General features: G+C 41.3%; 1 protein-coding gene across 4 annotated transcripts in view; it reads left to right on the top strand.

Annotated features, from left to right (window-relative positions):
- The window catches only part of ABHD12 (abhydrolase domain containing 12, lysophospholipase), a 97,265-nt gene that overhangs the window by 41,029 nt on the left and 43,308 nt on the right, over positions 1 to 12,928 (top strand). For all 4 annotated transcript variants that reach the window (XM_063702461.1, XM_031005058.3, XM_031005056.3 and 1 more), the window contains exon 2: positions 11,623 to 11,747. In XM_063702461.1, the coding sequence (XP_063558531.1) occupies positions 11,623 to 11,747 (125 nt within the window). The remainder of the gene's footprint in view (positions 1 to 11,622; positions 11,748 to 12,928) is intronic.

Genomic DNA, 12,928 nt, shown 5'->3' with positions numbered 1-12,928 from the left:
TGGAAGCCTCTGATGAGGCTTTTTTACAGCTTTTTTTTAAATGCTCTGGTACCCAAAGTTAATCATCAGCCTGACTGGAGATCTTCCCAGAGCAGGAGGTTTGTGGCAGCTGACTGTCATAAAGTTCTGCTCTAGTCAGATAAGGGAAGTTCAGATAAGATGTCTTTCTGCATTTGCTGTAATTCTGTTAACAGGTTTCTCTGGGATCCCCAAAGGGGATCCCCAGTCCATTCAGTCTGTTGAGGGGCTTAGGATTTTATGTTTAGTACTCTTGGGGTACTAATTTACTGTATTAGTCTGTTCTCACGCTGCTAATAAACACATACCTGAGACTGGGTAATTTATAAAGGAAAAAGATTTAATGGACTCACAGTTCCACATGGCTGGGGAGCCCTCACTATCATGGTGGAAGGCAAAGGAGAAGCAAAGTCACGTCTTACATGGCGGCACACAGGAGAGCTTGTGCAGTGGAACTCCCATTTATAAAACCACCAGATCTTGTGAGACTTACTACCATGAGAAACAGTATAGGGGAAACTGTCCCCATGATTCAGTTATCTGTACCTGGCCCCACTTTTGACACATGGGGATCATTACAATTCAAGATGAGATTTGGATGGGGACACAGCCAAATCATAACACGACAACTATTTTTTTATCTTCCAGTTTTTATGGTTATACTTTGTATTTTCTCTTGCCTTATTGTTTTAACTTGCACTTCCAGAATAGTGTTAATTACAGTGATGCTAGTGAATATCCTATCTCTGTCTAGTATTTTACTGCTATGTTTTGCTTCGGTTTGATTACTGGTTTGAAACAGGTATAAACTTGATCATCCTAAGGGAATGTCCTGTATTCCTATTTCACTAGGGGTTTTATTATTGGGACTACATGTTGAATTTTACTAACTTTGTAAGCGCCTCTTTTATCCTCACTATTGATGCAGCTGATATGTTTGCTCCTGAAATAAAACCTATTTGGTGATATTATGTTAGCCTTTCATTATGTTCCCTAGATTTCATTTTTTATTGGGATGAAATATATATAACATAAAATTTACCATTTTAACCATTTTGAGGTGTATAATTTAGTGACATTAAATACTTTCACATTGTTGTGCAAACATCACCACCACTCATTTCCAGAACTTTTCACCATCCCAAATAGAAATTCTGAAACCATTGAGCAATACTCCCCATTTCCCCCTTCCCACAACTCCTGGTAAGCACTGTTAGACTTTCTGTCTGTATGAATTTGCCTATTCTAGGTACATCACATAAATGGAATCATATAATATTTATCCTTTGTGTCTGGCTTCTTTCACTTAGCATAATGTTTTAAAAGTTCATCCATGTTGTAGCATGCATCCAAATTTCATTCTTTTTATGGCTACATAATACTCCATTGCATGTGTATCCATTCATCTGTTCATTTGTCGATTTATTCATCTGCTGATGGACACTTGGGTTACTTCCACCTTTTGACTATTATGAATAATGCCACTATGAACATTGGTCTACAAGTATCTATTTCAGTCCTTGATATCAGTTCTTTGGAGTATATATCGAGGAGTGGAATTGCTAGATTATACAGTAATTCTAGGCTTAACTTTTTGAGGAATGGCCAAACTGTTTTCCATAGCAGCTGGACTATTTTATATTCCTACCTGATTTGTTTTTATACTCCCAGCATGTTTGTATCTCTTCATATTTGAAACTCTTGGTAGTTTGCTTTGTGGTGCTATATTGATTCCATTTTCACATTATACTAAAGCCAGCTTTGATTTTTAATATGCTCTCTTATTTTCCCCGTTTTGCCAGATTGTATGATACAATATCTGTTTCTTTTTTTCTTTTTTTTTGAAACGGAGTCTTGCTCTGTTGCCCAGGCTGGAGTGCAGTGGCGCGATCTCGGCTCACTGCAAGCTCCGCCTCCCAGGATCACACCATTCTCCTGCCTCAGCCTCCTGAGTGGCTGGGACTACAGGCGCCTGCCACCATGCCCGGCTAATTTTTTTTTGTATTTTTAGTAGAGACGGGGTTTCACCGTGTTAGCCAGGGTGGTCTCAATCTCCTGACCTCGTGATCCGCCCATCTCGGCCTCCCAAAGTGCTGGGATTACAGACGTGAGCCACTGCAACCGCCAATATCTATTTCTTAAAATTTAGGGGGAAATGCTTGTCAGTCCTTCTGGGATTAGTGGCTTTCAGGGATGTAATTCTTTGATAGCTTTGTCTAATACCTCCTTTGGAGAAAGGTTTAATTAGTTTTTTTCCGCACAATTTGAGTGAGTTGTTGCTACTTGCTTATTTATTGAGATGGAGCCTTGCTTTGTTGCCCAGACTGGAGTGTCATGGCTAGTCACAGGCTCGGTCACAGCTCATTGCAGCCTCAACCTCCCAGGCTCAAGTAATCCTCCCATCTCAGCCTCCTGGGTAGCTGGGACCACAGGCTCAAGTCAGCACACCCAGCGCATTTGTTTTTTTTTTTTTTTTTTTTTTTTTTTACCACCAAATGGTTTGTGTCATTGAATTATCAAAATTGTATTGGCTTAGCAAAGTACATAGTATTCTTTATTAAAAATAAAAATCTCTTCTATGGCCATCTGACCTTTTTGATCCCTGATTTTGTATATTCATATTCTCTTTCTAGCCCAAAACTTATTAGTCTATTTCTTGCTTTTTCTCGAAGAACTAGCTCTTGTATTTGTTGTTTTTATCTGTGAACTTTTTTCCTTTTTTTTTTGAGACAGAGTCTCGCTCTGTTGCTCATGCTGGAGTGCAGTGGCGCCATCTCGGCTTACTGCAACCTCTGCCTCCCAGATTCAAGTGATTCTCCTGCCTCAGCCTCCCGAGTAGCTAGGACTACAGGCGTGTGCCACCACGCCCAGCTAATTTTTGTATTTTTGATAGAGATGGGTTTTCACCACGTTGGCCAGGATGATCTTCATCTCCTGACCTCGTGATCTGCCCACCTAGGCCTCCCAAAGTGCTGGGATTCCAGGCGTGAGCCCCTGCGCCCAGCCTTTTTTCCTCTTTTTTTTTTTTTTCTCTAAACCCACAGCCAACATCATATGTGAACTTTTTTTAAAAACATGAAAACATTTTTATTTTTCTGATATGCCTTTCAAGTATAATGTATGTAGACTTATAGAATTTGCCTTTCCAAGAGATTTTCAGACTTGCTGAAGAGATTTATCTTTCCTTCTGGGCTCAAGTGATCCTCCAATCTTAGCCTCCTAAGTAACTGGGACCACAGGCATGCACACTGTGCCCAGCTAGTTTTTAATTTTTTTTTTAATAGAGACAGAGTCTCCCTGTTTTGCCCAGGCCAGTTTCAAACTCAAGGTGCTCAAGGCGTCCTGCTGCCTTGGCCACTCAAAGTGCTGGGATTACAGGTGTGAACCACCACACCTGGCCAAGATTTATCCTTGACCATAACACTGACTAAAATGGAATCTAGAAAAAATAGATTTTATTATGGGAACTATACTCTTAGGTATTAAAATAATGTAGTTAGTAGTTCATAATTAAATGAAGAAAAAACTCACAGGATGAGAGAGAAAGAAAGAGGCATACCCCAATCACACATCCTGGTACAGTTTTAAAGACAGATAATGGTTGCAGTCCAGGAGAGAGAAGGGTGCTGGGGAGTACCCTGCTGAAAACACCATGCTGGCAGTATTTCCAGATGACAAACTCTTGTCCCTTATGAGACTCTTGCAAAACTTAATTATTTACAGGATTATATGTCTGTCTGGTAAAAATAATGATATAAAACTTCTAATATGTAAGCTGTGAAGGTTTCAAAATTAGGTAGTTTTCTCTTTCTGGTTCTGTGGATTTCTTCGTGTAATATTTACTTTTTTTTCCATCTCAAGTCTCTGAACACTAACTGCCATTCTTGTACCACCCTCATCTCTCATCCTGTGCTTCAGGTTTTCTGTGGAGTCCAAAGACACTTGACAGCTATGAGTAACATTTTATTGTTGTTGACTTTTTAAAAAATTAATAAACTTGGCCGGGTGCAGTGGCTTACGCCTGTAATCCCAGCACTTTGGGAGGCCGAGGCGGGTGGATCACAAGGTCAGGAGATCGAGACCATCCTGGCTAACATAGTGAAACTTGTCTCTACTAAAAATACAAAAAATTAGCCGGGCTTGGTGGCAGGTGCCTGTAGTCCCAGCTGCTCGGGAGGCTGAGACAGGAGAATGGTGTGAACCCAGGAGGCAGAGCTTACAGTGAGCCGAGATCATGCCACTGCACTCTAGCCTGGGCGACAGAGCAAGGCTCCGTCTCAAAATAAATAAACTTTATTTTTTAGAGCAGTTTTAGGTCTGCAGCAGAATCGAGTGGAAAGTACAGAATTTCCCATACACTCCTGCCCCGCCCCTGCCACACATGGTATGCCACACTATCCACATCCTGCACTGCAATGGCATGTTTGCTAGAATCAGTGAACCTGCGTTAACACATCATCACCCCAAATCCATAGTTTGCATTAAGTAGGGTTCACTCTTGATGTTGTGCATTTTATGAGATTTTGACAAATGTATAATACTTATTTACCATTGTAATATCATACACATTAGTTTCACTGCCCTAGAAATCTGTGTTCTTCCTGGTCATCCCTCCCTACCCCATCCCTGGATGACCACTAATCTTTTTGCCATCTCCATAGTTTGACCTTTTACAGAATGTCATATAGTTGGAGTCATATAGTATGTAGCCTTTTGAGATGAGCTTCTTTCACTTAGTAATAAGCTTCACTAAGTAATATTAAGTTTCTGCCATGTTCTTTTCATGGCTTGATTGCTGATTTCTGTTTAGCACTGAATAATATTCCATTGTCCGGATGTACCAGTTTATTTATTCACTCACCTATCAAAGGACATCTTACCTTGGTTATCTTATCTTTATTAATAACTGCCAGACTCTTGGCAGTTATTAATAAAGCTGCTGTAAATGTCTGTATACAAGTTTTTGTGTGGACATATATTTTTCATTTATTTGAGTAAGTACCAAGGAGCCTGACTGCTGGATCATATAGTAAGAATATGTGTAGTTTTGTGAGGAGTTGCCAAACTGTCTTCCCAAGTGTCTGTGTACCATGTTTGCATTCCCACTGGGAATGAATGAGAATTCCTGTTGCTCCACATTCTCCTAACATTTAGTGTTATCAGTGTTTTGCATTTTGGCCATTCTAATAGTGTGTAGTGGTATCTCGTTTTAATTTGCCTTTCTCTGATTACATATGTGAACACCTTTTCATATGCTTACTTGCCATCTGTGTATCTTCTTTGGAGAGGTGTCTATTCAGGTCCTTTGCCCCTTTCAAAATCCAGTTATTTATTTTCTTATTATCAAGTTTTAAGAGTTCTTTGTATACTTTGTATAACTGTCTTTCATCAGATATACTTTTGTTAATATGTTTTTCCCAGTCTGTGGCTTATCTTCTCATTCTTTTGACATTGTCTTTTACAGAGCAGAAGATTTCAATTTTAATGAAACCTAGCTTGTTAATATTTCTTTCATGGATCATACCTTGGTGGTTTTGTATCTAAAAAGTCTTCATCGGCCGGGCGCGGTGGCTCACGCCTGTAATCCCAGCACTTTGGGAGGCTGAGGTGGGCGGATCATGAGATCAGGAGATCAAGACCATCCTAGCTAACACGGTGAAACCCCATCTCTACTAAAAATACAAAAAATCAGCTGGATGTGGTGGCGCTCACCTGTAGTTTCAGCTGCTCAGGAGGCTGAGGCAGGAGAATAGCTTGAACCTGGGAGGCAGAGGTTGCAGTGAGCTGAGATGGCGCCACTGCACTTCAGCCTGGGTGACAGAGCGAGACTCCATCTCCAGAAAAAAAAAAAAAAGTCTTCGTCATACCCAAGTTCACCTAAATTTTTTTCTCTGTTATCTCCTAGGAGTTTTATAGTTTTCTGTTTTTACATTTAGGTCTATGACTCATTTTGAGTTTTATTTTTGTGAAGGGTATCAGGTCTACTTTCATTTTTTTCCATATGAATGTACAGTTATTACAGCACCATTTGTGAAAAAGATCATCTTTGCTCCGTTGTATTGCCCTTGCTCCTTTGTCACAGATGAGTTGACTATAGTTATGTGGGTCTATTTCTAGGCTCTTTGGTCTGTTGGTATTTTTGACAGTACACCACTGTCTTGATTACTGTGGCTTTATTGTAAGTATTCAAACCAGCTTGTGTCAGTCCTCCAAGTTTGTTCTTCTCCTTTAATGCTGTCTATCCTGAGTCTTTTGCCTTTCCATGTAAACTTTAGGATCAGTTTGTCAATATCCGGGAAATAACTTGCTGGGATCTGATTGGGATTATATTGAATCTATAAAGTTGGGAAGAACTGACATATTGACAATATTGGGCCTTCCTGTCCATGAAGATGGAATATCTCTTTATTTAGTTCTTCCTTTATACGTTTCATCAGAGTTTATCGTTTTCCTCATTAGATCTTGTACATATTTTGTTAGATTTGTATCTAAGTAGTTCATTTTGGGGGTTGCTAATGTAAATGGCAATATGTTTTGGATTTCACATTGCTGGTATATATGAAAACTATTGGCTTATGTATATTAACCTCGTATCCTGGAACCTTGCTATAGTCACTAATTAGTTCCAAGTTTTAGATCTTCTGCATACATAGACAGTCATGTGATCTGCAAAGTTTTATTTTTCCTTCCTGGGTCTCTATACCTGTTATCTCCTTTTCTTATCTTATTGTGTAATCTTGCTTTGTTCCTAATCTTAGCAGGAAAGCTTCAAGCTTTTCATCATTTAGTAAGATGTTAACTGTTTTTTGTAGATATTATCAAGTTGAGGAAGTTTCCCTTTATTCCTAGTGTGCTGAGGCTTTTTAATCATGAATGGTTGTTGATTTTGTCACATGCTTTTTGTGCATCTATTTATATGATCATGTGATTTTTCTTTTTTAGCCTGTTGATGTGATGTATTACATTAATTGATTTTCATATGTTGAACTAGCCTTGCATACCTGGGACAAATCCCACTTGACCATAGTGTATAATTCTTTTTATACATTGTTGGATTTGCTTTGCTAATATTTTTTAGAGGATTTTTGCATTTATGTTCATGAGAATATGGGTCTTTAGTTTCCTTTATTTTTTAATTAATTTTATTTTTTGACACAGAGTCTTCCTTTGTCGCTCAGGCTGGAGTGCAGTGGTGCGATCTCAGCTCACTGCAACCTCCGCCTCCCAGGTTCTCCTGCTTCAGCTTCCCAAGTAGCTGGGATTACAGATGGCTGCCACCACACCCAGCTAATTGTCGTATTTTTAGTAGAGACAGGATTTCCCCATGTTGGCCAGGTGGTCTTGAACTCCTGACCTTAGGTCATCCACCCGTCTTGGCCTCCCAAAGTGCTGGAATTACAGGCGTGAGCCACCGCGCCTGGCCTCTTTCTTTTTTTTGAAGATGTTGCCCAGGCTGGCCTTGAACTCCTGGGCTGGAGCCATCCTGCTGGCTCAGCCTCCCAAGTAGCTGTGATCACAGGCACATACCACTAGGCTCAGCTTAGTCTTCTTTTTTGTAATGTCTTTGTCTGATTTAGGGTAATGCTGAGCTTATAGGATAAGTTAAAAAGAGATTGTTTCTATCTTTTGGAAGAGATTGTGGATAATTGGTGTAACGTCTTCCTTAAATGTTTGGTAGAATTCCCCAGTGAACCCATCTGGGCCCAGTGATTTCTGTTTTGAAAGGTTGTTAATTATTGATTGAATGTATTTAATAGAAACAGGCATGTTCAGATTGTCTATTTCTTATGTGAGTTTTGGCAGGTTTTGTCTAAGAAAACAGTGTACATACCTTAATTTAAAAATACTTTAGGCCAGGTGTGGTGGCTCATGCCTGTAATCCCAGCACTTTGGGAGGCCAAGGTGGGTGGATTGCCCTAGCCCAGGAGTTTGAGACCAGCCTGGGCAACATAGGGAGACACTGTCCCTATGAAAAATTTAAAAATTAGCTGGGCATAGTGGCACATGCCTATAACAGCCCCAGCTACTCAGGGGACTCAGGTGGGAGGATCACTTGAGTCTGGGAGGTTGTGGCTCACACCTATAACCCCAACCCTTTGGAAGGCCAAGATGGTAGGATCACTTGAGCCCAGGAGTAGTTCAAGACCAGCCTGGGCAACATAGGGAGACCTCGTCTCTACAAAATAAAAAATAAACCTGGCTGGGTGTGGTGGTCTGAGCTACTTGGGAGGCCAAGGTGGGAGGATGGCTTGGACCTGGGAGGTTGAGGCTGCAGTGAGCTATAATTGTGCCACTGCACTCCAGCTTGGGTGACAGAACGAGACCTCATCTCAAAGCAAACAACAACAAAACTTTACCAGTAAAAAATACCCAAAGATACAAAGTGAGCACATGCTGTTGGAATGTTGGAAAAATGGCACTGACAGACTTGCTCAGTGCAGAGTTGCCACAAACCTTGAATTTGTGTAAAAAAAAAAAAAAATGTGGTATCTGCAAAGTGCAGTAAAGTGAAGTGCAATAAAATGTGGTGTGTCTGTACTGGTTTTGCTAATGAATAGAGATACCTTTTGGGTGAAATCATGTATCAGTGAAAATCTGCCAGTGACCTGGCCATCTTTCAGGTGGTTTCTATTGCTTAGTGAATTATTTTGAGATTCATCTACGTGGTTGCATGTATCAATAGTTTATTCCATTTTATTGCTGCATTGTATTCCATTCTAAGGGCATACCATGGTTTGTTTATCCATTCACTCATTGATGGCCATTTGGGTTGTTTCTGTTTTTGGCTACTGTGAGTAAAGCTGTGAACTTTTTTTTTTTTTTTTTTTTTTTTTTTGAGACAGAGTTTCACTGTTGTTGCCCAGTCTGAAGCTGTGGACATTTTTGAACAAGTCTTTGTGTGGACATAGGCTTTCCTTTCTCTTGAGGCACAAAATTGCAAACCACTTGATGCCTTACAGTAAGGCAGAGATCTGTGCAGGTGCTGAAGGATGAGTAAGTAGATTGTGGGAGGGACACAGAAGTAACTGCAGGTGCCAGAGCAGATGATCCAAGCATAGGCGCCAGGCATTGAAGTGGTGGCACACTTGATTGCACGCTTTTTTCTTTTTAATGGGCTTTTCATTTTCTCTCAGGATAACGTCCTGAGTCTTTCTGGTCCTCTTCCCGCCTCTCACACTATACCCAGTTTCTCCCTGCCAGAGCCATTAGCTGTGTCAGACCCTGCTCTTTTCTCTAACAAGAATAAAGAGTTGGTGATGGAAGCTAAGATGTGTTGCAGGTTTGGTGCAAGGACTCACGTGTGCAGTCTACATGTGTTACTGTGTGTAATCCTTCCAGGAACCTACACAAAGGAGGTACCATTATCATCCCCACCAAGCATTAAGGAAAACAAGGCTAAGAGAGGTTAAATAACTCGTTCAAGATTGCACAGCTCGTAAGTGATGGGTTAGATGTTGAACCAGACTTCAGAGCTGGCACTTTGAACCTCAATATTGTGATTAATGTACCCTCATTGAAAAGCTAGATCATGTATGGCGTTTAAGATGCCATTTTAAACTGTTTTCCCCATCATCTAGTTACCTCTTGTATTCCTGACTTACTGTGTCAGTCCAATGGCCTTGTCCCTGGTAGCCCGGCTAGCTCAGATCACCCTGGGCAGTAACCCCAGCAGCAGTATCCCCAGCAGCAGGTACCTCTCACCCAGCCTGCCATGTCCCTTGTGCTTGATTAACGCCCACGGGGCTGTGAGCACAGCACAAGTGCGGGCGCTATCCTTTGCTGCCCTCACTGTCCACCACTTCAGAGTGCCAGGCGCTTGATGATGATCTCTGAATGAACCAGGAAAATGAGTGAATGAGTTACATTATCGGATGTGCATATTTGTCATCAGCTTTATTGAGGTGTTTGTCAGCTTTATTAACTGATTTACATCAGTTTTATTGAGATTATTTACATATAGCAAAGTTCATGGATTCTAAGTATACAATTCAGTGAGTCTTGATAAATGTGTGCCATCGTGTGACCACAGCCACATCAAGGTAAAGTATGTTCCATCACTCCAAGACCCTCTCCTGGCCCTTGCAGTCAATCTCCTGCTCCACCCCCAGCCCCAGCAACCTCTCTCTCTTCTGTTTTTCTGTCCTTAGAGTTCTGCCTTTTCTAGAATTTTAGACGTGGAATTATATAGTATACAGTCTTTTGTGGATGTCTTATTTAACATAACAGTCCTTTTGAGATTCATCTGTATTGTTGCTTGTATCAGCAGTTCAATATGTGGTTTTAAGACTGTTTGGAAATTGTCCAGAGATAGCTTGTCCCACTAGGTTTAGAGTCATATGGCAAGTTAGAGCAGTGGTCCTGCAGGTGTGCCCCTGGCACTCTTTCTGTTCCCAGATCCTTGCAGAGGGTCAGTAAGGTCAGACTGATTTCCATAATAATGCCAAGGTGTGATTTGCCTTTTTTCACCCTCCTCTCATGGGTGTGCAGTGAGGTTTTCCAGATGATACGTGATATGTGGATTCACAGCAGATTGCATGCAGAAGCAGATAGGAGAGTCCATCTTTCTGTTAAGCTCTCTGGCTTAGAGAAATTTATAAAAATGTTAATGTCACTCTTCTCACTAAAATTTTTTGTTTTTCTTCTCACTAAAATTTTTTGTATTGGAAAATTATTTTTCATAACAAATACTGTTTATAGCAACATGTAATGGATTGTTATTACTAGATGAATTAATAGACATTTTTAAATGTCTTATCTTTGATTTCTCATATGACAGATCATCATAAATATAAACTGTTTATGACTGTCTGTCAAATAAGAAGTAAAGAAGCTCTTTGAGCAGAAGCTCTGTAGAGTCCTCAATTTTGTACTGTAGAGAAGTCCTGAGACCAAGGAATTTGAGAATCACCGGGTTAGAGATAGTTTTGAAAGGGGGTTTGGGAACAAGATAAGAACTCTGGAGCTGGAGAGGAATTAGAAGAGGGTCATGAGACCCTAGGCTGGCGACCTGGCTTGACGGGCCTGGAAAAGGGTCCTCTGTTGGGTGGGTACAGAGGGGCTCGCCCATGTGTAAATGCAAGGACACACCATGCCAGTTCTTAGCCTCCTGCTCTCTGAGGACCTGGTCAGGCAGGTTCTGTTGATGTCCTTGGTCTACGTGCTTCCTACCAGGAGCTAAGAAGTAACCTACGCCTGCCTGCAGTTGTCTCACAGAAGACTGATCAGGAGGCCTGAGGAGGCCGCTCTTTCCTGATATGAGGTTACAGCTGGGGTCTGATGTCAGGTGGGGGGTATGGTGGGGTCTGCTTTCTCTGCTGGATTCTTCTGCAAGGGCGAATGTAAGAAATCATTAGGTATTTCTTTGTCTTTCAAGAAAAAAAGTTCCTCTTACCCCCAGTAGAGTTCTAAGCTCAAATTAAAAGACTATGTAAAATAATTACTTGAGTGAAGGCAGGTGGGAGGCTACTTTTATTATTGGCAGTGTCCTTGTGGAAAAAAAAAATATGTGTGGCTCTTGTTTAGGGACTTTGATAACACTATTAACAAACTACAGCAAAATGGCACCTACTGCCTTCTGACCTATTCATTGCTTTTCTCTTGCAGGCGAAAGGGCGTGTGGTTGCGCCTGAGGAAGATACTTTTCTGTGTTTTGGGGTTGTACATTGCCATTCCATTTCTCATCAAACTATGTCCTGGAATACAGGCCAAACTGATTTTCTTGAATTTCGGTAAGTGGTATGTGTCCATTTTTCCTTTAATTTTAGTAAGGGTTCATTTTCATGGTGATGTCTGATTTTAGGGGGAGTCTTTTTACTTTAATGGAGATTTAGTTTACATACAGTGAAGGGTACATATCTTAAGTGTACAGTTTATATATCTATATCTTTAGAGATAGATAGGTAGAGCTACCACCCAGATTGAGAACTAGAATGCTTTTATTACCCAGAAAGGTCCCTGTGCCCCTTCCCAGCTGGAGGACTTTCTGTGCTAGTGTTGCTCCCCAGCACTGGATTTCTGTCCACAGAAGACCACACTGTCCTGGGGGACCAGCGTGTCTGTCTTCAGCTGAGGTGAGTAAAAATGTTGACAACATGAGAAGTCAGCTGAAGCCATCATGTTGGAGATGCCTTGTCAGTTGTGCATTCCAGGAGCCTAGCTGCCCTTGGAAAAGATGACCACTGAAAAATATAGTACCTTTAAAAAAAAATGAGGCCTTTTTTCTTTTTTAAAACAAATTAGTTTTTTATACCCTTAAAAAAATCCAGATATACAGTACTTTGGTTTCTGTGGAATTTTGTGCTGGCCTTGTAGGTATTGTAGTCTCCTTGAGTGAACTTGGACCTTGTGTGTTTTTTCACACTGTGTATTTACTTTTGGAGATGTGGGAGGAGAAAGGTGCAGAAGTATCAAGCCCATGAGGTCAAAGGCAGAGGCTCTGGGCACGTGGCCCTGGGAACAGTCCTACAAGCGAGGCTCCAAGGAAAGGGCCGCATCTGTGGGTTCGAGGTTTGAGAACAACGGGGCTCGCACACAGTGGGTGTTCTGTGAAGGACAGCCTGAGAGGCAGGTGCTGACAGCATTAGAACAGGATGAGGCAGGGGCTCTGGGGTCACTCTGTGGCTAGATTGGTTTGCACATAGTGAGTCTGGCCTTATGTGTTTGGGAGTTTGAGGCTTGGAAAGCTGGGCCTGATATTGCTGAGGCAGCAGGTGAACTGGTGGAGTGGGAGGAGGAGGAAAGGAGGAGGCCGCAGAGGAACACAGGAGGTACTGAGAGGTGCGGGACTCCCTCTGCAGGCATCTGGGCTTATGAGTTTGGGTGTTCAGTCTATAATAGACTTAATCACAGAAACAGGAGATGACTGGCTAAAAAAGGAATTTCTGTTTCTTTTTGTTTTTTTTTAATGCTG

This window comes from Gorilla gorilla, chromosome 21 (genome assembly GCF_029281585.2).
Source record: "Gorilla gorilla gorilla isolate KB3781 chromosome 21, NHGRI_mGorGor1-v2.1_pri, whole genome shotgun sequence".
Taxonomy (NCBI): domain Eukaryota; kingdom Metazoa; phylum Chordata; class Mammalia; order Primates; family Hominidae; genus Gorilla; species Gorilla gorilla.
Note: the sequence above shows the minus strand (reverse complement) of the source record. Positions and strands in the feature narration are given on the sequence as shown.